This window comes from Bactrocera dorsalis, unplaced genomic scaffold (genome assembly GCF_023373825.1).
Source record: "Bactrocera dorsalis isolate Fly_Bdor unplaced genomic scaffold, ASM2337382v1 BdCtg025, whole genome shotgun sequence".
In the NCBI taxonomy this organism is placed as follows: Eukaryota; Metazoa; Arthropoda; class Insecta; order Diptera; family Tephritidae; genus Bactrocera; species Bactrocera dorsalis.
Genome location: NW_026038076.1, coordinates 33942 through 58330, shown reverse-complemented (window position 1 = coordinate 58330; position 24389 = coordinate 33942). Strand labels below are relative to the sequence as shown.

General features: G+C 37.2%; 3 protein-coding genes across 4 annotated transcripts; 1 reads left to right on the top strand and 2 right to left on the bottom strand.

The window, feature by feature from the left end:
- Positions 1 to 413: 413 nt before the first annotated feature.
- LOC105231736 (GATA zinc finger domain-containing protein 14) lies at positions 414 to 24279 on the top strand. Of its 2 annotated transcripts, XM_049461356.1 has the most exons (11): positions 872 to 1341; positions 2693 to 2718; positions 2917 to 3236; positions 3826 to 4006; positions 4078 to 4344; positions 4408 to 4685; positions 4752 to 4882; positions 4976 to 5447; positions 5533 to 5985; positions 6067 to 6165; positions 22458 to 24279. In XM_049461356.1, exons 3-11 carry the CDS (start codon positions 3008 to 3010, stop codon positions 23906 to 23908), a joined length of 3561 nt encoding a protein of 1186 aa, XP_049317313.1. In that variant the 5' UTR covers positions 872 to 1341; positions 2693 to 2718; positions 2917 to 3007; the 3' UTR covers positions 23909 to 24279. The 2 variants fall into 2 exon arrangements, with proteins under 2 accessions (XP_049317312.1, XP_049317313.1); XM_049461355.1 differs by lacking the exon at positions 872 to 1341 and adding an exon at positions 414 to 620 and having other exon boundaries at positions 2693 to 3236.
- LOC105231923 (uncharacterized) lies at positions 11459 to 14110 on the bottom strand. The gene is made up of 2 exons (XM_019992303.3): positions 13350 to 14110; positions 11459 to 12617 (listed from the first exon to the last, which is right to left on the bottom strand). The coding sequence occupies exons 1-2, from the start codon at positions 13646 to 13648 to the stop codon at positions 11459 to 11461; spliced, it is 1458 nt and encodes a 485-aa protein (XP_019847862.2). The 5' UTR covers positions 13649 to 14110.
- Positions 16548 to 20374, bottom strand: LOC105231922 (uncharacterized). Its single transcript, XM_011213448.3, has 3 exons — positions 20357 to 20374; positions 19041 to 19918; positions 16548 to 18126 (listed from the first exon to the last, which is right to left on the bottom strand). Exons 1-3 carry the CDS (start codon positions 20372 to 20374, stop codon positions 17004 to 17006), a joined length of 2019 nt encoding a protein of 672 aa, XP_011211750.3. The 3' UTR covers positions 16548 to 17003.
- Positions 24280 to 24389: the final 110 nt, after the last annotated feature.

Sequence of the window (24389 nt, the reverse complement as noted above, 5' to 3'; positions counted from 1 at the left end):
AATTTATTAATAGATGCATTAAGAATATTTTTTACTCACATTATTGAAATTTTAAAAATGTTGGATTTATCTCAAATTGAACAAAAGTTTTTCTCTTGAATAGAACATCCGTAAATGTAAAGTAAATAATAATAAATATATTATTTCAATCCTAATTGTTGTAGGTACATATGTATATTCATATGCAGATAGATGGTCAGATAGATCCATTAAGTTCTGCTAAATTTCAATATACATATGTAGTTTATTTTAAGAGACAGATATGTAATATTCGCATATACAAATTATTCCACAATCCAAAAATACCTCAAAAATCTACCCCACTATGAAAATATGGCAGTTGTCTAACGTAAACAAAAATCAGCTGTTCAGCAACACAGCTGCATCTCTCTTTCTGACTGTAGAGTCAGCTGTTGAAATATAACTACTCTCTCGTTTTGGCATTGCACTTAATCGTATTACAGTGATTAAGAACTGGGCAAATATACTAATGAAATCATATATTCGGAAATCGGGAACCGGAACGAGCAACCTAAATTTTTATTACATCCTACGCAAGTTCAATATTGAACATTTTTAATTGAGTGACTCTTTATTGCAAAATAAAAATGAATTAAAAGGTTGGCTTCTTTATTTATAGAATACATTGTTACTATTTATGATATAGTTTCCATTACTGTATTTAGTTCTATTTAGATAAACAACATCGCTTTCGTTTCAGGGAGCTCACATAAATTTATTTACTATGTATGTTTGATACATAGTAAGTGCATTTATGAGACATAGTAAGTATAAAATATGGGCAGTGACTTTGCGTCAAGACCCACTGTGCTATCAACAAATCCCAACAATCAAGTTAGCTCCACAGCTGAAGCGATTGCTCACTAGCTGGTTTCGTCGTCAGTGTTTTTATGTGCGTTGTTTGTTCCATTCTGTATTCTTTCTTAAACGGCTTTTATTTTTACAATTATTCGTAGTTGGAGGAAAATGGAAGTTTGACCTGTCAAATTGTGGATAACAGATAATTTTTTTTTCATTTTAGTAGTCAATCAGCAGAAAGTTTTGTAGTAAGATTAAAGTCTGTGTCTATATATTAAAAATAAATTATCACGCAGTCTATCAACAACTACTATAGTATCCAACGTCAGCAGCATAATTTTCAGAAATGAGCAGTTATTAAATATATGCTACACGAATTGGAATCGTAACTTTCCTACCCGTGAAAAGTGAAGTAAAGTGAAAAGTAAAATAAATTGAAAATGAATGTGTTGTAAAAAAATAGCATAAGACATTTATTGTGAAGTGAAAAGACGGCTAATTTTTGGCTGCATACTCCGTACAGTAAGTGCACAAAATAATCTTAAATCGAATTGTTAATATAAGTTTTAATAAATCTATGGCTGAGTTGGGAAGATAGACATATGTATATATATATTCATGTACACATATATATTTATGTATAAGCATTCAATTGTGATCTGTATACATGAGTGTACGCATGTACATACAAGATATACAAATAGGTGCTGCAATATTTCATAGTACGACCGCATACAAGTCCATATATATGAAGGTATATTTGGTAATACCTATATTAAGTTCCTCTGCTGTGGCACCGAGGTAGACGTTAAGGATTTAACAAGAAACAAGGATCAGGCGCACTGTATTCTGTGAATTAAGAAATAACCTTCACTTTGTTACAATTACAAAATACAAAATGCAATTTTGTAATTAGGTATCGTCACTACCTATAAAATTTAGTCATTCAATTCTTCGAATGTATGTATGTAGTTATATCAGTGGAGCAGCAGTAGGAGTAATGGATATGACACCGCTACAATTGCTGGCAATATGTAATATGTATAATGAGCAATCATACATATGTACTTACATACATATGTATATCAAATATTATTAGTTGCACATACTTATGTATGTATATATGTACATATATATATGTATGTTTATTTACTTTTAATCATATTGTGTGATGATAAGAACATATTTGACGTTTAGTGAATCTAATTTATATGTTTAAATCTATTTTTGCAAAGCATGGATAATATAAATACCATTCATAAGTATATAATATGTTTACTCAATCGTCACAATTTTTACGAATTTTGAAAAGCGTAGTAGTTGAACTTTATAGTTTTCAGGATTATCTGTATACAGCCGTATGTGTGTACTGCCTTCTATGTACTATATATGTATATAGAAACATACAAACATATGTATATAGATTGAATTTTTCATCAACAATATCAGGTCGATAATACCGAAATTGCTGCCAAAGTTTTGTAACCCATCTATTTACTTTCATTTTATAATTAAATGAGCAATTTTAAATATGCATTCAAATATTTTTTATTAGATGAAGATTTTTCTATTTGGACATTAGTGATCGTAATATATTTGGAAAAATTCAGAATTGGCATGTTTTTCTTACTTTTCTTTTCTTTTTATCCAAAAACTCCAAGAGCATCAAATTAATTTATTTGTCTATGAACCTTAATGTTGTTAAATAGTTTAGTTTAGTTTTACTTTATATTATATTAGATTTATGCTAATATGATGTGTCAAGGAATAATTAAGAAAGTAGTCATGTGAATATACATAGCATGAATTAACATACATACATACGTACTATATAGATATCTTATTTTAATAATATGTATTTTTTTATTTTTAGATTTGAAGACCAAGTTGAAGTTTTCTGTAACAAATAGTTGGTTATAAAAGGACTAATTCTTAAAGGACATATTAACATACATATGTATATATTTTTCACGTGCTCATGTATGTAATGTACCTTCAAGAATGCTCTTAACATCATACTGCCACAGTTTTACAGTTCCAGAAAGTGATTATGTTTTTTATTTCATGGAAAAAATCATTGTGTGTGGCGAAATACAGGACATAAAATAGGTCCACCATATAGCTTTTTCAATGAAAAGAAATTTTTTCTTTTAATGTTTTAATAAAACCTGCAAAACTGACTCCAAACATGATACAATCAACCCAAACAACACATGGTGTTAGCTCAAATCTCTATCACCAGTTGGTACAACGCGAATTGAATCTGTGGCCACAACGCAATCCTAGAACATTTACTGGTCATTTATATACGGAGCGCTATCGAGTTGCAAATAATTTATTTAAGACTGATTTGCGAGCTCATTACGGCTGTGTGAATGCTATAGAATTTTCATATGGTGGAAGATATCTCGCATCAGGTAAGACATACGTACATATGTACATATGTAAAGTAAAGCAGCAAAATAAAAAGGTATTGATTGGTTTTTTATGAGAATAGATACAAAATTACAGTTAAGCATTTTCTGTTTATATTTAAATAAAACAAGAAAGAACTACCTTTTTACCGAGGCATTAAAACCCTTCACAATATAAAAAAAAATCTACAAGAATTTAATTACCACCGGTCAATTTGTATAGCAGCTATTCAAAATAAAATTTTTCCCTTACAAGACCTCATTTTTAAGGTTCATTGGCAGCTGGTTTTTATGGAAACTGATGTTATAGAGGTCCGATATCGTCGGTTAACACGAACCCACAGTTTCTTAAAAACAAGCTGACGCGTACACAAATTTTAGATCGATATCTTAAAAACTGAGTGACTAGTTAAACAGACAGACGGACGGAAAGTCGGACATGGCTAAATCAACTTAGCTCGTCACGCTGCGTGTTACAAACTTCGTGGAAAAATTAATATATCCTGTTCAGAGTATAAAAAGATATAAACATAACTTCAAGACAATAATATTTAAAAATGATACTTCTTTAATTGTAATATCGTATTTTTAGGCGGCGACGATAAACGTGTACTTATATGGGATATTGAAAAAGCAATTGCCCATCATGGACGCCCCCGTGTATTACAAACGGAACATACCAGTAATATCTTCTGTTTAGGCTTCGATCGTTGTAATCGTATTGTATTGTCAGGTGGAAATGATGATTTGGTAATAGCACACGATTTTGAGACGTAAGTTGAGCTCTTTATCACAATAATTCTTAAAACATATGTAGCCTATTATTTTGTGATTTATCTTTCAGCGGTAAACTTGTCAATGTCTTCAAACACAATAATCCTGTGTATGGTCTATCCATTGATCCGAAATGTGATAGTATTTTTGCGACAGCATGTGAGGATGGACAAATTTTGGTGTTCGATCAACGGGTTGACACGGCCGATCCTTTAGTTGTAGCTCAACAGCACACATCATTTCATGCAGTTGAATTTCATCCTGCTGGTGGGAATTTTTTAGTCACTGCTAATTCTAAACGAGGAGCTGCTTTTTGGGATATACGCAAACCGCATCAGTAAGCTTAAGCTGACTCCTTATTAATTAAATATAATATATTTTTCATATTTTTTTGTATCAGTCCTGTTATACAATATGGCGGTCAGGTGGATGATCCACCTAGTTGTATGAGTGTGCGTTTCAATTCAAATGGAAGCCTTATATTAGCTCTGCGCCGTCGTTTACCACCGATCCTTTATAATACACAATCGCCGGAACCAGTTTGCACATTTTACCATGGAAATTACTATAATTCATGTACCATGAAAAGTTGTACATTTGCGGGAGAAAACGATGAATTTGTCCTATCTGGATCTGATGATTTTAACCTATATGTATGGCGTGTGTCCGATGTGAACTGTAAGTTAAATATTTATGTCCCTTTATGAAATCGATAAATATTTAAATTTGAAATGACTTAAATAGTGGAGAGGACTGATCAATGGGTAGAAAATACACAAATGGTGTTATATGGACATCGTTCCATCGTGAATCAAGTTCGCTACAACCCACAAAAATGTCTGCTAGCATCTTCTGGCGTTGAAAAAATTGTAAAAGTAAGTTATATCACACATATTTATATATTACATAGTTATTTTACTATGTATATTATATAACTGCCATTTTTTAACATTTGCCCTGTTTTTTAGCTTTGGAGTCCGTTTTCTCAGAAAGACTGGACCGGTTCGTTGTTGGAAAAGGCAACATGTCCCGAAAACCCAAGGGAATTGTATTTACCATATAATATCTCTTCAATGTCTACGTCGCCACATAGTTGGTCACATATGTCACATGACTATAGTAGCCGTAATACCAACGAAGATCCTCGAATGATGGCGTTCTTTGATTCGCTAATCCAACAGGAAATCGAAAGCTGGGATGCGGACAGCTCAACAGACTCCTCACATAATTCAGACGCCACTCATTCATGCTCCAGCTCGAATGATAGTTCAGATAGTAGCTTAGATGATGAAAGTGATGACGATGACGATGATGATGATGGTGATGGTGGCGATGCTGTTACTGAGGTCATCAGTGTTCCCGTCAATGTACCTAATGGAAATAATGTAATACGTGAACGTCCCACAAGACATGTCAAACGACGCGTCATTAAACGAAAAGGTATATATTTTAATACTTAAAAAAAATGTATGGGTATTATTTTTTTTTTAATTTTCTTATTCATTTGTTTTTTTCCAATTTAAAGATCTTAAACGCCGTAAATCAATCTTCAGAAAAAAAGCTAAACCTCAACGTCATGCTTTTGCTAATCGCATTGCTTACTTAATTGCCACCAAACGCAGTCGCCTACGCCGTTTAGCAATAAAGGGAGCGTCTTTAGGAAATAGGCGACCTTACAAAATTATAAAAGTATGTGATAACAGTACAAGAAAATGTGAGGCCAGCTGTAGCAAATCGATACGCTCGCGCTCACAAGTAAAGCGTAACCAAGCATCTCACCGACGTAGTCACAATTTATCACGTAGAAATAATTTTACTGTCGATCAACATGTGTTAAGTGGAACTATTGCATCTACCTCAAGTGCAGTGGCGTCTGGTCAGGCGATATCCAATACAACATCCGAAGCAACAACGATAGCAGGGAGTACAAGCAGTCACCGTTACCAACGCCGAAAATTTAAAAAGCGTAGTGTCTATGGTGAGTTTGTATATAATATAAACATATATGCTTAACGTAGACCAAGGTATATTTAATATTATTTTTATTTTTATTTTATAGACACATCATCAGATGATGGAAGAGAGATGTCCGCTTCTATTTCAACTATTCCTAGCAATGCTCCCAGCACAAGCACTGGAATAACCACAACACTGAAGGGTGAGTACTTAATAAAATTGTAATAGATTTGCTTTAAACAACAGGAAATAAATCTCTCTGAACTGGCTTAAACAAATTTAACAAACTACCAACTTACTTATATAATTATTCAAAAATTAACCATGATTCAGTTTCATTATAATTTCACACATTTTGACCTACTTGAACGGTATTATTTATATATGTACATATATAATTGCTTCAAAATATATTATTGAGTAAATCTGAACAATGTCAAAATGCTAATATACTAAAACGGGTATATTGGGAACACGGACTAATTGATTTAATTTGGAGATTGCTCAGGTATACTCGATAATATATTTTTTTATCAACCCATTTTTGTCATGCAGATACACTATTATTAGAAGAAGATTCTCTCCGAATTCCAACAATATACCTCAGGTTGACTGTTATTTCCGGTTGTTGTTGTTGTTGTTAACGGTTAGCTAATCCCCGTTAGGATGGTAAGGGTTGTTTGTGTTGTCGTCGAGGTCATCTAACGGTAGGCCCAAGAAACGTGCTGTTTCGACGGGGTCGGACCAAAGGGAGGAAGGTGTTAGATGGGTAGGGTTTGTGGGGCATGCAAAGAGGTGGCCAGTGTCATGCGGAGACTCGTTGCATGCAGGACATACATTAGGTATGTCGGGGTCGATTCTGGATAAGTAGGAGTTTAACCTGCTACAGTATCCAGAACGAAGTTGCGCTAGGGTCACTCGCGTTTCTCGCGGCAACTGGAGCTCTTCGTCTGCAATAGGTGGTGGTTTGACTCCAAGAACGCCATTCACGGGAAGGGAGTCGGTGAAGGTGTTGATGGCTCCACTGTGAATGGCGGTCAGTGCCTGTCGAAAGTTTGTTGCGTCCGAAGTCTGGTCGGCGTACTGTTCGATGTCGTCGACATAGTAGAGGAATGACCTCTGATGCTCCTGGGAGGCGGTACCGCTCCAAGCAGATGGCTGCAGGGGTGATTCCTACGGAAACAACCCAGCAGGAACTGCCTGGAGAGAAGTAGATTATGCTCCTTTGCGGGTAGCATGCGCGTCTCACTATGGAGGTGTTCAATGGGAGACATCAAGAGGCATCTCGTCGTGGTCCGGAGTGCTGTATTCTGACAGGTCTGAAGTTTCCTCATTTGCGTACCACTGCATCCAGGCGACCATATTGGTGCTGCATAGTTGGGGACCGGCCGGCCGATTGCCTTGTATGTTGCCAGCAACGTTTCTTTGTCTTTTGCCCATGTGCTGCCGGCTAGCGATTTGAGGATTTTGTTGCGGCTCTGTACCTTAGCGATAATCGCGGTCGTATGGAGAGAGAAGGAGCATAGACTATCGAAGGTTACGCCTAAAATCTTGGAGTTATTGACAGTCGGAATTTTGACGCCATCGACTGCAATATTAAGTTCAAGTCTATACTCCTTCGTCCAGTTTCTGAATAAGGTCGCTGTGGATTTAGTGGGTGAAAGTTTGAGGTTTCGTGCAGTGAGGAAACGAGAAAGGTCGGAGGTAGCCGTTTACTTTCGAACATATGCCATCGATTCCATTGCCCGATGTCAATATCGTGCAGTCATCTGCGTACGAGGTTATGGAAACTCCCTCTGGTGGTTGGGGAAGTTTCGAGATATAGAAATTAAACAGTAGCAGGGAGAGGACACCACCCTGCGGAACCCCCTGTTTAATTCTTCTTAGTTTGGATGTTTCACCTCGAAATAGTACGGATGACTGACGACCGTTCAAATAGTTCATGGTCCACCTCTTTAGCCCTGGAGGGAGAGTGGTCTTTTCGATGTCCTGCAGTAGCGTTGTTAGATTGACCGTGTCAAAAGCTTTTGACAGGTCCAACGCTACGAGGATCGTTCTTTCGCAGGGTGGTTTCTGGTTGAGGCCACGAACTATCTGGGCGTTTATGACGCTAAGTGCTGTGGTGGTGCTGTGCACTTTGCGGAATCCATGCTGGTGGCTGGCTAGGCTCAGGTGGTGAGTGAAGGTCGGGAGTAACAAGGCCTCAAGTGTCTTCACTACTGGGGAGAGGAGAGTTATCGGACGATAAGATTCCTCTTTGTTGGCGGGTTTCCCAGGTTTCAGTAGTGGGACCACTCTTCCGACTTTCCACACGTCGGGGATTTGAAGAGTGGTGAGCGACACATTAAGGACCTTGGTGAGATATTTTACTCCCGTCGACATCAGGGCCGATGGATCTGTAAGATTTTGCCTTGTTGATGACACCGTGAACCTCCTCATCGGTGAAAGTAAGTGGCGCGTAGTTGTTTGGCATTTTGCGCAGCCGTCGGTTAACACATCTCTTAGCCTTGTCTACCGAAGGGTGCAGTGTAAACTGCCGGCTAAAAATAGCTCGCGCACTTCTTGGGGCCGAAGAGGCATGACCATTGAATTGAACTTCAACTCGGTCGTCATGTCTCCTCGGATTAAACAAAGCTTTGACAGTAGCCCAAAGCTTACTCACACCGGTGGAGAGGTTGCAGGACTTCAGGTGCTCTATCCATTTCGTCCGCTTATGTTGATTTACCATACGCCGAATCTCCAAATTGAGATCCCTTATTCGGGGATCCCCGGGATCGGCATGGCGTAAGGTGTCGCGCTCGTTAGCTAGAACAGCTGCTTCGGCTGGGAAATTGGGGCGGATTTCCGCTATTCTTCCAGCCGGGATGAAGCGAGCGGTAGCTGCTGCGATCACCTTGCGGAATTGACGCTCGCCAACGCATACGTCCGTAGGAATGGGTAGAGCGTTGAAGGTGCTCTCGGTAAATTCTGTGAAGCCGACCCAATTAGCTTTTTTAAAGTTAATGAAGGTACGGTTGTCCACAGAAACGAAATCAGGAGGCTTCTCGATCGAGATAATTATGGGCAGATGGTCTGATGCGAGAGTTAGCACAGGTCGCCAGGTTATGCTATGTAATATCGGGCGAGCTGATTCAGGTGCCCATAACTCTGCTGGGGGCTTCGTCATTCATTGTGCAGAATGTCGAGTCGTCAATCTGTTCCGCCAGCTCCATCCCCCTACGATCATTTGACAGGCAGGAATGCCAAAGATCGTGGTGCGCGTTAAAGTCGCCTAGTACCATACGGTTTTCACCACGAAGTAGCGCACCTATGTTCGGGTGATATCCTGTAGGGCAACATGTAACTGGGGGATGTATATATTAAATATTTCGAGCTCGACATTGCCTGACCGAATAGCTATGCCCTGACATTCTAGGGTAGTATCCCTGGGGTCGATGTCTTCTTCGATTTGACGATACTGCACGGTGTTGTGCAAAATGAAAGCTAGGCCACCACCACTATCTCGCTCGCGATCTTTACGTATAACGTTGAAACCTGCACAACTCAGAAAATCTGAGCGGCTGTTTAACTTGGTTTGTTGGACCGCAGCTATCGATACACGTTCCCGATTCATGAGTGCAACTATCTCCTCGATCTTACTCTGGAGTCCGTTGCAGGTGAATTGGAGAAGTCTGGTTTGTCGCGGGTGTCCGTGGGTGATCCTGGGGGTGAGGGAGTGACGTGTTGGTTGTGTTTGTTGCAGCTGCAGAACCCGCAGGGGCGGTTGTCGCGCTGAGGTGTTGGATGGCGACGCCTCTGTTGTGAGTTGCGGGGGCAGACTCCTGCAGCATGGGGCAACGTAGGAATCACTCCACTCACGTGTGGTGCGCAGGCCGGAACACGTCGGGAAATGACACCAGCCAGCGCAGGAATTGCACTTAACTGATGTGACATTCCGACGTTTGACGGCTAACACGGCTCCATCCTTTGCGAGGAACACCTGACCGAGGTGGAGTTTGGATGGAGCCTTTTAGCGCAGACGCAGCAGAAAAATTCCTCCGGGCCCGGGTTGGACTCAATGCCAGCACGAGTCAGGAGGATGCGGAGCAACCCTGCTGCAAGGCGTTGCTCCAACTATGTGCAGATTGCACAAATTAGTACTCACCGATCCAAACGGGGTTAGATCGCCGAAAGAACAGCCCTTGGTCGGATGAAATCCGAGTCAATTCCGGTGCGTAGAACCGGCTGTCGTGGGAATTGTGTTATTTCCGGTATTTATATTCGGTAGTTGGGAGATTGAACAGTTATGATCCGATTTTTATAATTTTCAGACCTGGGATATCATATAATAAAATCAATATTTATATAAAATTTTGTGCCAAATTGGGGATTGATTTCACCCAATTTCGCTCTGAAATATAAAAATGTCAGGATAATATTACCGACTAAATTTTCTTGGAATCTGTCAAGTAGTGATTTTCCCTAAATGTGGGCGGTGTCATCAATTTTATCAAGATATCTTGATACTACATATATTGTATATATCATTTATGTACATATATTATATATACTCGTACATATCGTCACCTGAAATGCAAAATAACGTATCATCAAAAAATTCGAAATTGAGTGTCTTATTGATTACGCTTCACTACTTCAAATTATATACATAATATTACATATGTTCAACAATTTCAGGTTCTGCGCTCAGATATAAACCAGTTTTAACCTATATTAAATTTTTTTTCACTCATGTTCCATTTTATTTCGTGTTTCTGTAAATTTCCGAAAATGTTGTTGCGTTATTTTGCATATCAGGTGACGATATATAACCGTACAACCATTATGTAATAGAGGTAAATAGTTTTTTTTTTACAAATTTTTAATTTTTAATCGCAAATACCGGATTAAAAAAAAATTTCTTCTCAAGCACTAAAAGTATTATACTCTGTAGCAACATGTTGCAAGACCATAAAAAAATAAAATTGTGCTAGAATTACAATTTTTTCGCGTTAGCGTATTTCGTGATCTACTACTTTAAACTAAAGCTCGGATGGAGCCAATACTCTAGGACACTGGTCGGCAAATTTATACATTCAAACGTTTAAATTTTATCAATTTTTACTAAATACTTAAAATAAAATTTTCAATTTTTAATGCCAAACAACTTGTATTAAATATCAAATCTTAATTTAAAAATTAAAATGAAAATTAGTAAATTAATTTTTATATTAAAATATTCGAACCCTGGTCATTAGAATCAAGGTTCATTACATACTAAAATCGCATATCAAACGATTAAATTTAATTAATTTTAATATTACATTTAATATTAAAAATAACATAAGAATGCATATACAATTTGGAAAGTTATGATCTTGTTAATTGTGTATCGCGCGTTGTCAGAAATAAACTTGAAACCTTACTCCACTTCCTACCACATGCAAAATTTCTTATTAGAAATTTGAGAGTGACAGTCACAGATAATACAATGTAAATAATTTTCCGATTGACCATTACTTGACTTTCGTCGTGCGAATTTTGCAGAAAACTCTAACTTGCTTGCAGTGTATGATTAATTCTAAGAACAACACAATTGTCGCCAACATACTGCCAAATATGATGGTGTAAAAAGACAACTGCAGATCATTTAAAGTTAGAACTTTCCATTTGTCACCACTCTCGTCCAGGTATCCCGCAAAATTTCGTGTTTTAATCCTTGCTTGATACTTCATATCTGCAATCCAATGGTCAATAAGACCGGCTTGTACAAATTTAAGCAACAATATATTTATGCTCTTTTCCAATGGCGAGTGACTAGGAAGCAAAAAAGCTATATTATAGCTTTTGGGATATTCGGGTATTTTATGTATTTTCTTTGTTAAAAAATAGTGAATGTCGTCGAGTTCGAGTGAAGAGGCTCGAGTAACAGATGCGAATTTTCCGCCTCTCGCCATCGTGTGAATAAGACGCTCTTCTAATTCACCAATTAAAAGTAATTTCTTCTGTAAATTCTGATATATTTGTGAGCTATGACCATAAAATAGATCGTCTCTCATTGCGCCATGCTTAATATATATTCTTATATTGGCTTCATCTAGCTCTTTCATCGTATTGATGTCTTTGTAGTGCAGTGGCCGTATGTAGACTGTTGCCAAACTTGATTCAAAAAGTGCACCGAAGATCACACTCACCAGGCAGAGTGAAGCTATAAAGATTCGTTCTGATATAAAGGGTGGATAATTCCTAATATTAACACGCACCCACATCACCCACGTATCTATAAAAATGCGTATATACTGCAGTTTATGTTTTTGCATTAGCAGACGACTTTCCTGTGTTTGCATCTTTTGCAATTTCAGTGGGACAGATCCTCTTGTCATAACACTCAAATTTACTCGTCTTAGCAACATCCATACAAATGGAGTGAGCATTCCGACGAATATGAAAGAAATCCAAATGTCGATATTCACGGCAAATAAAGGCAGTATGGATTGAGGTATACGACTAGCTTTTTTCACATAACAACAAAGTTCATCAGTATATACGGCTGAAGTAAAATCAATATCGCGCGTTAGATAGTCCTTTATAAAGAATCCAGCTAATATAATATCAGTCTCAAAGCGTATCATTCGTCCAAGTGCACCATTGTAACTGCCATTCTTCGAGCGTGTGCTGCAAATAAATTATAATAAATGTTTAAGTACTCCTTTAACACAGTTTTTGATATTTTCTATATTATTACAGTTAACTGAAGTCCAATAATTGAACAAAGATATTTATAATAGATTTTTTTTTTTCATTTTAAGACGGTACAGGACAATGACTCGTTTTGTCACTCCCTATCGGTAAATTCTGCTTTGATGTCGGTCATCGTGTTAACACGAGCGACACTAGTCCGACAACTTGACGAAAAAATTTCTGCATTTTCTTTCATATCACATTCTCAGATTCTTGTGCCCTTTGCTTGTGGTTACCTAATTTTTATCCTTATTCACCATTTACTAAAACATTTCTTTTATATGATTCTTTCATACAAAATATAGATAATAACAATACAAATTCCGAACATAATGTAAGTATTCTTTTGAGCCCGAGCGCTATTGCAACCATGAAAGAAATACCAAAATAAATAGGAATGCCGAGTTTCGTCGCAGCGAACTGTTAGGAATAAGAACAAAAAGCGTGCCACAAACAGAGTCCTCGTCTTAACCTACTCTAAATCACCATAATTCGACATGAAGACCGGCGGCAGGTTGCATTTTTAGATTTATGTAGTTATACAATTATATACGAGGATAATTGCTATAAGAAATGCACCTGTGAGGGGCATTCTTTTTTATCTTTAACTTAACAAGCAAACAAAAAACATTAATTTTTTATAAAAATACAGGGCTGTTGACATACCCGAAAAAGCCATCGTCCGGCCATTGAAGATCCATGGTGAAGTTCATTTTACTTGCCAATAGATAAGCCACTTTGGCATCAGCCCCCGTTGCTCCAATTACTTTTTTCGACGTTTCGTTCATAAAAATTTCTATATCAGAATAGACGGAGTGGAAAATATAGGTGCGGAGTGGATACTCATGAAAATTAAGAAAAATACTCTTGTAGCTTTCATCACTCAAACTAGTCATCACACCACGTTCAGAGCCAATTTTTGGAAAGGGATTCAAAAATAAGCATTCAATGCCGCTATTGTTCATATTATTCGGGATTATATAGAAAATCTGCAATGCTCCACGTTCTATCCATTGTCGTCGAGCCAAATTCAATAACTGTTATTTATCCGGTTGATCCAGCAAAATATTAATTAATATACCCTTACGTGAAACATATTTATTTAAATTTATTTCTAAGTCATTGCTACTCATCACCATAGCCCAGTGTCGTCGTTGACTGGAGTGAAATTGCTCCTTTATATCACCCACACTTAGCTGAAGTGGACAGTATATCTGTTGTAAAAACTGCTGCACAATACTATTTTCAAAGTAGCTTTCATTAAACAAATGCACGTTTAGATAATCAATTCCTTGCAAAAGTTCTCTAAAAACACCAATTTGTAGTTGATCACTGTGAGAGGTCATTTCAATTGGACCTGTCATCAAGTCTAAAAATGTGGACGCTACGATTGGCTGGGCTGTTAGGAACTCAGCCGTGTAGAATGCAAAATAAGCAGTGACTAAAAAGCGTTTTCTAAGCTGCTGCATTACGCGTACTTCTGAAAAATGAAATGAGCTTGCTTTTAGCACAAAGGCTGTATTTATTGAAAAGTCTTTGCCAGGATATATGTATGTACACATTCACATTTTGTATCTCAATATATGTGCACACGTGCATACATACTAGCAGTAAGCACTTTGCTGTTGCACCTTAAACGCGCCTATCATGGCACCATTGGCACTAGAGCAGTTTTGCAAACAAATAAATTGTAGGTTGTTGACAAATAATTGACAGAATCTTTGTTTGCCCTTATACAATTTGTGTCAGGTGTCAACTTTATTCGATGGACTGTAATATGCAGTTTTCCAAATTTAGCTGCTCAATCCTTATCGCTGTTTGATATCGGTTGCACCACACTCTACTGCTGGGCCTACTATTCAAAAATACTCATGAGCCAGACATTCATTAGAAAGGCATGTGGGCGTTGCTCTTACCGCCCAGAAAACAATAGTATCTACATATGTATGTACGAGTATGTAATTCTAACTACACGATTGATTGTTCTTTTGTGATTATGACAATTTTTTGCCAATTGAATAAAAATAATGACAAATTTCCCAATAAGTATGCAAAGGGAATCTTAGAGAAATGTTCGTGTTACAATGAACTGCCTATAGAATATTGCTGCTTACACTGATTATGACACCAGGGAAAGCTTAACCTTGTTGAGGGTGCTGGTTTTTTTTCGATTTACTTTAGGCCAAAATAATATTGCGACCGCGTAGGTAGCGTTAGTTGCCCAATGCAACCCGTAAGAGAACTACGAAGCTCCAACCCATCCGCACTCCAATGACAGCGAGGCTGGGATGCCTTTCCTTGACAATTCATCAGCTTTACCGCTGCCTGCGATTCATTCCACAAACAAACTCGAGTGGTCAACGAGTTAAAGGTTAGTATAACCGTTTTGTTATCGGAGCAAATAGTTAATTTCATAAATAGGCTGCGTTTCGAAGTAGTAGATCAGCTACAATATTTAGGAAGCCTACAACTGATATTAACGAATAGTATTCAAGTATAAACACCTCCACAAATCTCCCGAACCTTGGCCCATCCGTCAAGAAGCGCACTCTCCTCCAGTGTCTTTTTCTGATAATAACAAAAAGACCGCCAGAAAATTAATAATATAAAATCAAAACGTGTGAGGGTTACGGCATTTATTCATTTAGATACCCTGCTTCACTTCTCTTATTTCTGTTGAGCTTTGAGAAAACTCTGTAGTTTTTTAGTTCTTTTGTAGCCTTTTCTAACGATTTCCACCACACATGTAGAAGTAGAACGTAATAGACTTAACCATAGTGTCACAGAACCACAGGCTACTTTCCGGGAGAGAACCACTATGTTTGTGTCTCCTTTACAGCTTTACAAGGCAATTGATACATTTTTGCTTTCTCCTCGGTATTAGGCTTTAAGAAAGCTTTCTATCTAAGATGAACCCTAAATACTTCACCTTATCCGCAGGTTGGAGGCAAACGTCTCCCATACGCTGCCGTGGTACCTCCGGAAAATTATTAAGTTTTATTAATAATTAAATATTTAATTACTAAGTTTATATTCTATTATTTTCATAGTCATTATTAACCACGTCAATTGCATTTAAGTGCTAATTTAATGATAAAATTGCACATGCCGCAGCAAAATAACAAAGGAGAGTTTAAGTTGTTGGGGTGTATTTATATTAAAATAAGTCTTGCTAACAGAAATCTCTATAAGTACTAGTATATTTATCACATGAGTGCTGGTCATAATAGTAATCAACATGTTTTGCTTAATTTAATTAAGATATCTTCCACTGAGATATATGAGTTATAAACTCAACCAAAAGGATGAAATTTAAAATATCGGTTATTCGTATTTGAAAGAAAAGTAACTGGAGGCACCATACCTTTATAAAGGGTTTTGGCACTTGTTGACCCAAAAAACTGTCAAATGAAAAGTCTGAATTAGCTGTATAGGTAAATGAGAACTGGTGAGTATTGACTCAATTTAGTAAATTTCTGGCACCATGGAATATTGTAACCAGAAAATGATGTCATCAAGATACAGACCTACAGAATATCGCTCTCTGGACTATAACAGAATGTTTCCTTATGTCTCCTATCGAACATCTGAGACCCGTATGCTCTCTCCTAAGAAGTATAATACACTGCTCCATGCAGGTTCTGCTCGGGTGTTTTCGCAGGAACATCCCTGCAGTCACTTGCTTGAAACGGCGCCACCTCCTAGAAACATCCAGTCCCAAAGACATTACTCCAACATGTCGATGAACTAGAACAACATATCGACCAAATTTCGGACGCAAGCTATTTCGTCATTGAGTCTCTCCCAGTAAATAGCGAACTTGGAGTCCAAACACTATCCGTGGCAGAACAAGAGCTTGAGTAGTCACATGAAACAAGATTGACCTTTGCGCAACTTCGTTCTGGATACTGTAGCAGGGTTAACTCCTACTTATCCATAATAGACCCTGACATAACTTGTTAGCTTTATGATCTGTGTGCAATGAGTCGCCGCATAACGCATTGCATCAACCGGTCAACGGGAATTTCAGTCTGTTGATGGTCACATAGAATATTTTGCAAAACAATGTAATCCTCTTGAACTCCCTGTTAATTTTTCACTTGCTTAATTATATTATATGTATGTTACATACACGACTTTGGCTTACCAGTTACTTTGGTAGGAAGTAAATATGCCTGTGTAATGATTGTTACAATAATTTGTTTATTTTTTTAAACACATCTGAACATGGTAATTTGATATTTATGTTGTCTTAATTTAATTGAACATTGTAAAATCTTTTCTATACACCTGCTTCCTGCAATAACCACGAATCCCGCATTATATTCCATCGTCTTTTATTTTAATCTTCGTACATTTGCTACATCTTTTGAGACAGAACTCAATGATTAATGACAATCCGGCCAGAGAGTTACCCAATATAACCACATAGAATGCCAACTGTAAATCGTTAACCGTAAGCACTTTAAATGTGTCGGTTTGCTCGAAATCCATGCCACTTTTCATTATATCGATGTCAACTGCGGTTTTCATGTCATTGATCCATTTTTTAATAAGTCCCAAAGAAGCGAATTGTAGGAGCAAATTGTTGATAGCTTCTTCCCAGGGGGCATCTTTCGGTATGACATACGAAATGGTATAATCTTTTGGACATTCGGGTACAATATAGACTTGCTTTGCTAATATGAATTGCAAAGATTCTAACAGTAGCGAATTGGCGCGTGAGACTCCGGCTTTTCCGCCATTTTTGGCAATATCCAATATAACATCGGCGTTTAAATTCTGCACATGCACTAATTTCTTATTGAGATTTGCAAAAAGTGGTGATGTTTCGCTAAAAAATAGATCATCCGCCATTGATGAGTATTTGTATATGATTTTTAGATTACTCTCATCAAGTTGCTGCAATGTGTTTATATCGTTATAATATAACGGATGTATGAATACAGTAGCCAAACTGGACTCGAATATAGCGCCAAATATAACGCTGACCAGGCAAAGTGATGCTATGAAGATGCGTTCCGAGTTGAAGGGCGGATACTGCACAAGATTCACACGCACCCAAAGCACCCAAGTGTCTATGTAGATTCTGACGAATTGCCACCACTGACTACGTTCGAGCGGAGTGTCGGCGCATTTTCTAATGTTGAGGCATATATTTAGGTGTCGTATTATGCACCAAATGGCACAGCATACGAAAGCAGTCAGTATGAAGCCTAACCAAACGTCTACATTCACCGAAAACAGTGGTAAAATAGATTGCGGAACGCGCTGAGCTTTTGGAACGTAAATGCATAATTGGTCATCGTAAACGGCTACCGTAAAATCCATGTAATCTCCCACCAAATAATCCTTTATAAAGAAACCCGTGAGACACAAGTCGATCTTATCTTCAATAATTGAGCCAATAGCACCATTATATTTACCATCTTTCGAGCGTTCACTGTAATAAGAAGATAACCATATAATATCAGGTGGGGTCTGGATAATAGTTGCAACAACAATAAAGTCAACCGGAAGTTCAGTTGATGGTCATAGAAAATATAATACAATATGAATGCCTAGGTTTGAAAGGATTTTTTTTTCGCTGAGTAGCAGTGAAGTATTTTAATTTACGACAAACCGAGCGAACTCGTCCAAATCTCTTTTAAGATAACCGTGTCCTATGAATCTCGAACTGTATTTATACATACATACATACATACATACTACATCAGCTGAAAGATTTTTAATCTCGATTGGGTAAGGTGAAACTATTTTTATTTAGTCTAGGAAAAAGTAAAGAAGATACGGTCGATGGGCGACCAGTTTATAACATTATTTCTTAAATTATTCAGTTGTATAAGCTTAATTAGTCGGAGCGTTGTAAGTATTAAATACGAATCCGAGATTTCTACCTTTCCACTTTGAAACCAATTCTTTGAGATCGTTCTGAAACCTTGCTAGTTTTAAGGGAAGGTAAATATTTTTTCGTCGTGATCTTTTAGTGAAGTGACAATACCAATGTTGTACATGCAGACAAATGTCTAAGAAAAAGAGTTAACTTTGGTAGGACCGAAGCTATAATACGCCTCCCAAAATGTAAAAGTTGTCCATACAAGAACTTGATTTCGGTCGGTCAGTTTGTGTGGTAGCTATATGCTATAGCAGTCCGATCTGAACAATTTGTTCAGAAATTATAGCAGTGTCTTGAACAATATTCCCTGCCAAATTTCCTGAAGATATCTTGTCAAACAAAAAGTTTCCCTACAACTCGGGGCAAACTTAATATATATATGTACATACACTGCCGGGTACAAAATATAAATAAGAACCATTTAATGTTGATTACAAACTGATGTTGTAAAATATACATACCCAAAATAATTGGGATCTGGCTCTTGCAAGGCCATTGTAAAGTTCATACGTTGTTGTAAAAGTTCTGCCACACGTCCATCCACTCCATATACATCCTTAATCGATGGATTGCTTTTATTAAAATATGGGCGAGCATAGACTGATTTAAAAATTTGCACACGCAACGGATAGCCATGCATGTCCCGAAACAGTGCAGTATCCAGCGATTCACTGTGCTCATAACGAACAATTTTTCCATAGCTTTGCCGGGTATAATTATAGTCGAAAGGATTAAAATAAAAAATACCTTCAACTGTGAGCAAGAAATTCTTGAAAGCTCTATATTTAGTCCATAAAGTATTTAAAGCATGCAGCACATTAGTGTTATCTGTTGGCAGTTGCGTGTCACTGAGTATGAAAAAGAATACCCCCGCTCGTTGCACAAAATGCTGCGCGACCTTGGCTAGTTGCTGTGAATCAGTCACAATGACAAAACTATCACGGTTACTTTTAACTGACAATGACGACTCCATCTTATTGATAAGATCCAGCTCATCATAGACTTTAATAATTAGCGGTAGGTTATTATGACGAAGGAACCAACGCACATATGGGTTGGCGTCATCCCGTTCCAATTGCTTCGCACGTAGCAACACATTGAGGTAGGGTATCTGCAAGGTGTATCTATGAAGTTCCTCTCCAATTTCTTCCAAATTTATCGCTGTAGTTGTTGTATTTAAAATCATGTCATATTGCCATTGTTGTTGTACTTTAGCCTTTGTACAGTACATTGGAAGTAGTAATAAAACATAGTAAATCATAGCTTCATGTGTTGTGCGGCGTACATACAAAGTACCTGTACATATATTCAAGTATAACGAAAATTGCAAAACACCGCGCTAAATAAGTCTAGCAAGCACACTGTCTAGATGTTGACACTTACGATCCTTTTATAATCCCAAATTTATGGTGCCCTGTAAAGTGGTGCACATAGTGCTATTTGCATTTGACCATACCACCACCTCCAGTTCGGTATCTCCTTTTGTGTGGGCCGCCAATAGTTTTGTAAACAAACAAATGAATGTTTTCTCAAAGGGTGTCGTTAAATAAATGTTGCTCAATCGCAACATACAGCACACAGAGATATCCAAGTATTCCTTACACTTACACCTTACCTATAATAAATGAATACATTTGCTTATTTACAAATCAATTTTTTTGCCACCTGCAAACGAGACATATCGCTTTATTTTGCAATTTCTTATACACGTGTATGTACGTATGTGTTTATATTTAAGAGTCCTATAGACCTATGAATGCTTATTTACGCATCTCACAGTGGCTGACAGTATCATATTCAATGATTGATTTACTTTTGTACACATTAATACATATACTCATATTTTGATTAGAACCAATAACACTACTTATAATTTTGACACCTGCTGGGTCACAGCGGATTGCCAAATTTTACTCATTTAACAACTGCAATGATACTAAATAAGAATTAATTTAAGGCCTTACATGGATTCCGTCGGGTAAAAAACAAACTTTTTTCAACAAGTTTTGCTCATATAAAAAATTAAATATTTTGTTAGAATTCTTTTAACAAACAAATTCTGAAATTACGACGCCATTTCCGGTAAGCCCTCGGGAAAAAGATGCGCCCGCGTTGGCAAGATAACTCCTTACAAGATCATTTAAAGTAAAAAAATACGCGTTTTACTTAAAATATTAACTTAGAACTTGGACAAAGGAAAAAAATCGAAAATTACATTTTTGCAGACATTTTTACAATGAAAATTTCAGTGAAAATGTTGCGAAATTGTTTTTTTATATAGTTCGTCCAAGTCTTTAAGAATTGTATCTTAAAATTTCATGAAGATCGGTTGAGTAGTTCTCGAGAATTACACAGTTTCGAGAAAAATGGAAAAACCCGTAAACGCACGTAACCCCTTAACCCTTAAAAGTCCACATTTTTGTTTAAAAAAAATATACTAAAATGAAAACACATTTTTTTTGCAAAGTACCAATACGAGTATTATACGGATAAAAGTTGACTAGCTATAGTCGGTTTTAGGAAAATGAGCTCGAATGAAGGCTGTTCATTGTTTGTGTAATAAAAAAATACACTGAGAGCAACTTTTCAATTTAAGAATAATTAAAATTTAGAAACTTGTTTATTAAGAAATATTATAAAATTAGAAACTTGTTTTTTGGACGAACTTCCACTTTGCTAAAATATCAAAAAAAGTTAATTGCCTCGTGCCTTCTTTCAATCGCCGAACACGCTCGCGGTCAAAACAAAACTGCGATTCAGATTCGTATAATACACGTTGAAAATTTCCTCACCACATATGTATATTATAAAAATGCATAATACATTTATGAACTTCCCCAGATTTGACCAATTGAATCGCGAAAAAGCTTTCAAATGTGGCGATCTTGAAAACTAGAAGGTTAAATGTGTGCCTATGCTGTAATCTCACAAGAATCTTAACGCCCGTTTACCTTGCCTTGGAATTGATTTGAAGCTAAAAGATCTACTTTTTACGTGTGCACGTGCTATTCATACTAACTATATCCAATGTAAGGCGTGAGTAAACATCATGTAAATGCCTAATCAAATGGTAATCTATTATTTGCACGCCTTTTCGGTTATTTACCTTTGCCGCTGAGGTATAACACTAATAACGTTGCCCTGCGGCATATACGAATCAGTACTTATGTTACTAATATAACAGTAAGATTTTACACTCTCTTTTTTGTCAAAAATTATTTTATGATCTAACTAAAAAATATAACAGTTATTTGGCCAGGCATCTCCTAAAATGTATAATTTGTGTCCAAAGTTTATAATTTTCATTTTATAATTTGTTCTATCAGAACTTTCGTTCCAAAGAATGTTTGTCGCACACTACTGTTGCTTACAAATCTTATCGCTCTAACTTTCAAATATGTTCATAGCCCTAAGGAAATGTATTTACTCAATCTCCGCAGTAAATCTGTAGCCATTTGTTGTAATACGGAATAAAAAGGAAAGTCCACTCTTCAATAGACAGTGTGTTTCCCTTAGAAAATCGTCAGTAAAGTAAAACTTGTCGCACTAAGTTTCTTGCAGTAGTCCAATCGACTCTCTGTTGTAAGGTCTGCATACTGATTTTTAAGGGAGTGCCGGACGAATAACTCCCTTCACTCAAAATATGCAGTTTTTTTCCTGCTACAACATTACCTTCCCCTTTTGCATACATACTTATGTACATAGAGATATTTATGTACATAAATGCAATTATCTGAAGGTTCATTTCCAGTTTCCAGTTTATGGACAGCAAGTTCGTTACTTTTGCTACTTAGGTAAATTGTTTATTATCAATAAGTCGAAATACCTAATTATTGCATAATATCGACTAAATGAATATGAAATTTCTTTTCTTTCAGATGATATAATCCGTTTAAGGCAACAGCAGCAAAACATAATTGACTCTGATGAGTACGAGGACGACGAGGAGCCGTCGTCATCATCATCGGCGCTTCAACGTCGGAGTCATAACATCGCCGAAGTTGAGGTCGATCCAACAGTGCAGCCAACAAAAAAATTAAATGGCGTACGTCGCATTAACGACGCTGCAGCCAGGGAGCGCACCAACATTCTTAATGAACCGAATATGAATTCAGAACGTCTGATTAGTTTTAGCGTGGAGCGTGTCATTAATCAACACTCTCCCATCCACTCGAACGCCACGCAAGTGACTGAAAATCCACAGATATTATCCAGCGACTCTTCTTCCACAACACCAATTATCAATAATACCGTGTCTGGCGCAATAGAAACAACTCAACTACCTCAAACACAAAACGCAGATTCGCTATTCAATATTAGTAACATTAGCGATGGCAGTGTCAATATCAATCACAACAATATTAATAATAGTAGCGGAAGTAGCATCAGCCACATTGTCATGCCAAATCGCCGGCGTCGTGCACACATTGCGTTTTCGGACAACTACTCGAGTCATTCGAACTCCAGACTATCGAACAGCAGTTATGCCGATGAGGCAGTCGAGTCATCAGCCTCATCTACATATATTGTTAGCGATGTAGTTCCTGAAACCAACGAAAATGGTCTAAACGGCAGCCATGTTGGGAATAGTGGCAACGACGATACCAGACATAGTGCACACATTTATACCACGCCACTAAAACGGCGCCGGATTACCATAATACCGACCGGTGATGACGGCGAGGCTGCTTCTGACACCGAAGGCGCTATAAAGTGGAATCACGACAACAACAATAGCAATAGCAATATATTACATAATGATCATGACTATCCGATTAGCAGCAGCAGTATTCATAACGTCAACAGTCATAACAGTTTCCATCCCAACTCAATGGAACTGAATGGAATTTGTGTAGGTGACGATACGTCTGAGGTGGATGCAACTAATTTACAAAAATTACACCATCGAAGCATCAGCAATGGCAGCGTGAATAACAATATTACTAACAATGCTAGTCACCACAATTACGAACTGAATCGCGAGCATAGTGCGCATGCACATCACCAACAAAATGCCACATTGCTACTTCGTACACCCGATAGCGGTATAAGTATAGGTGCCACAGTTACACCCGGCCAAACGAGCAGCATTTGCCCCAGTTCAAGTGAATCGACAACCAGTCGCTGGCATCACAGCAACGGTGGCGGCATGCTTAGCAGCGATGGTGGGACAACACCCAACAACAGTGGAACTTTAATCAGTCATCGCATGCTACCGCTTTGCGACGACAACTCGAATGCAACAATGGGATTGTTTCAGCAGAAGGTGGCGCGTGTACGGCGCAATTACCGCAAAAAATTTGCCGAAGACTCTGAAGAAAGCGATTAATTGACTGAAAATGAAAATACCTACAAACAAACAAAACGGATAAGAAAAATACATATGTACATATTTGTTTTGAATACGAACGAAAGAAAAAGTTTATAGTTGGTCCACTTATACTTATATGCATCAAGATTTGAACTATTTTCTAGTAGCATCCGACGTCTTTCACTAAAAGCACTTAAACCAGCTGGATACAAAATAATGATTCGCCGCATTCTTTGGCTAGATAATAATAAAAAAAGAAACAGTAACTCATTAAAATTAACTTACATACGAAGCATATTTCATAAGAACAATTCAAAATTAATGACATTTTCTGTGAATACCTAAAAGCGTATAAATATACTTACGAAATTATTAACCATTAGTTAAAACGTATTTCTATCAATAAAATTAATTGAAAAAAAATCAATCAATTTATCTATCGCCAGTTCGCGTATGTAAGTATTGTGAACAATTATGTCAAACTTCAGCATCCAATTAG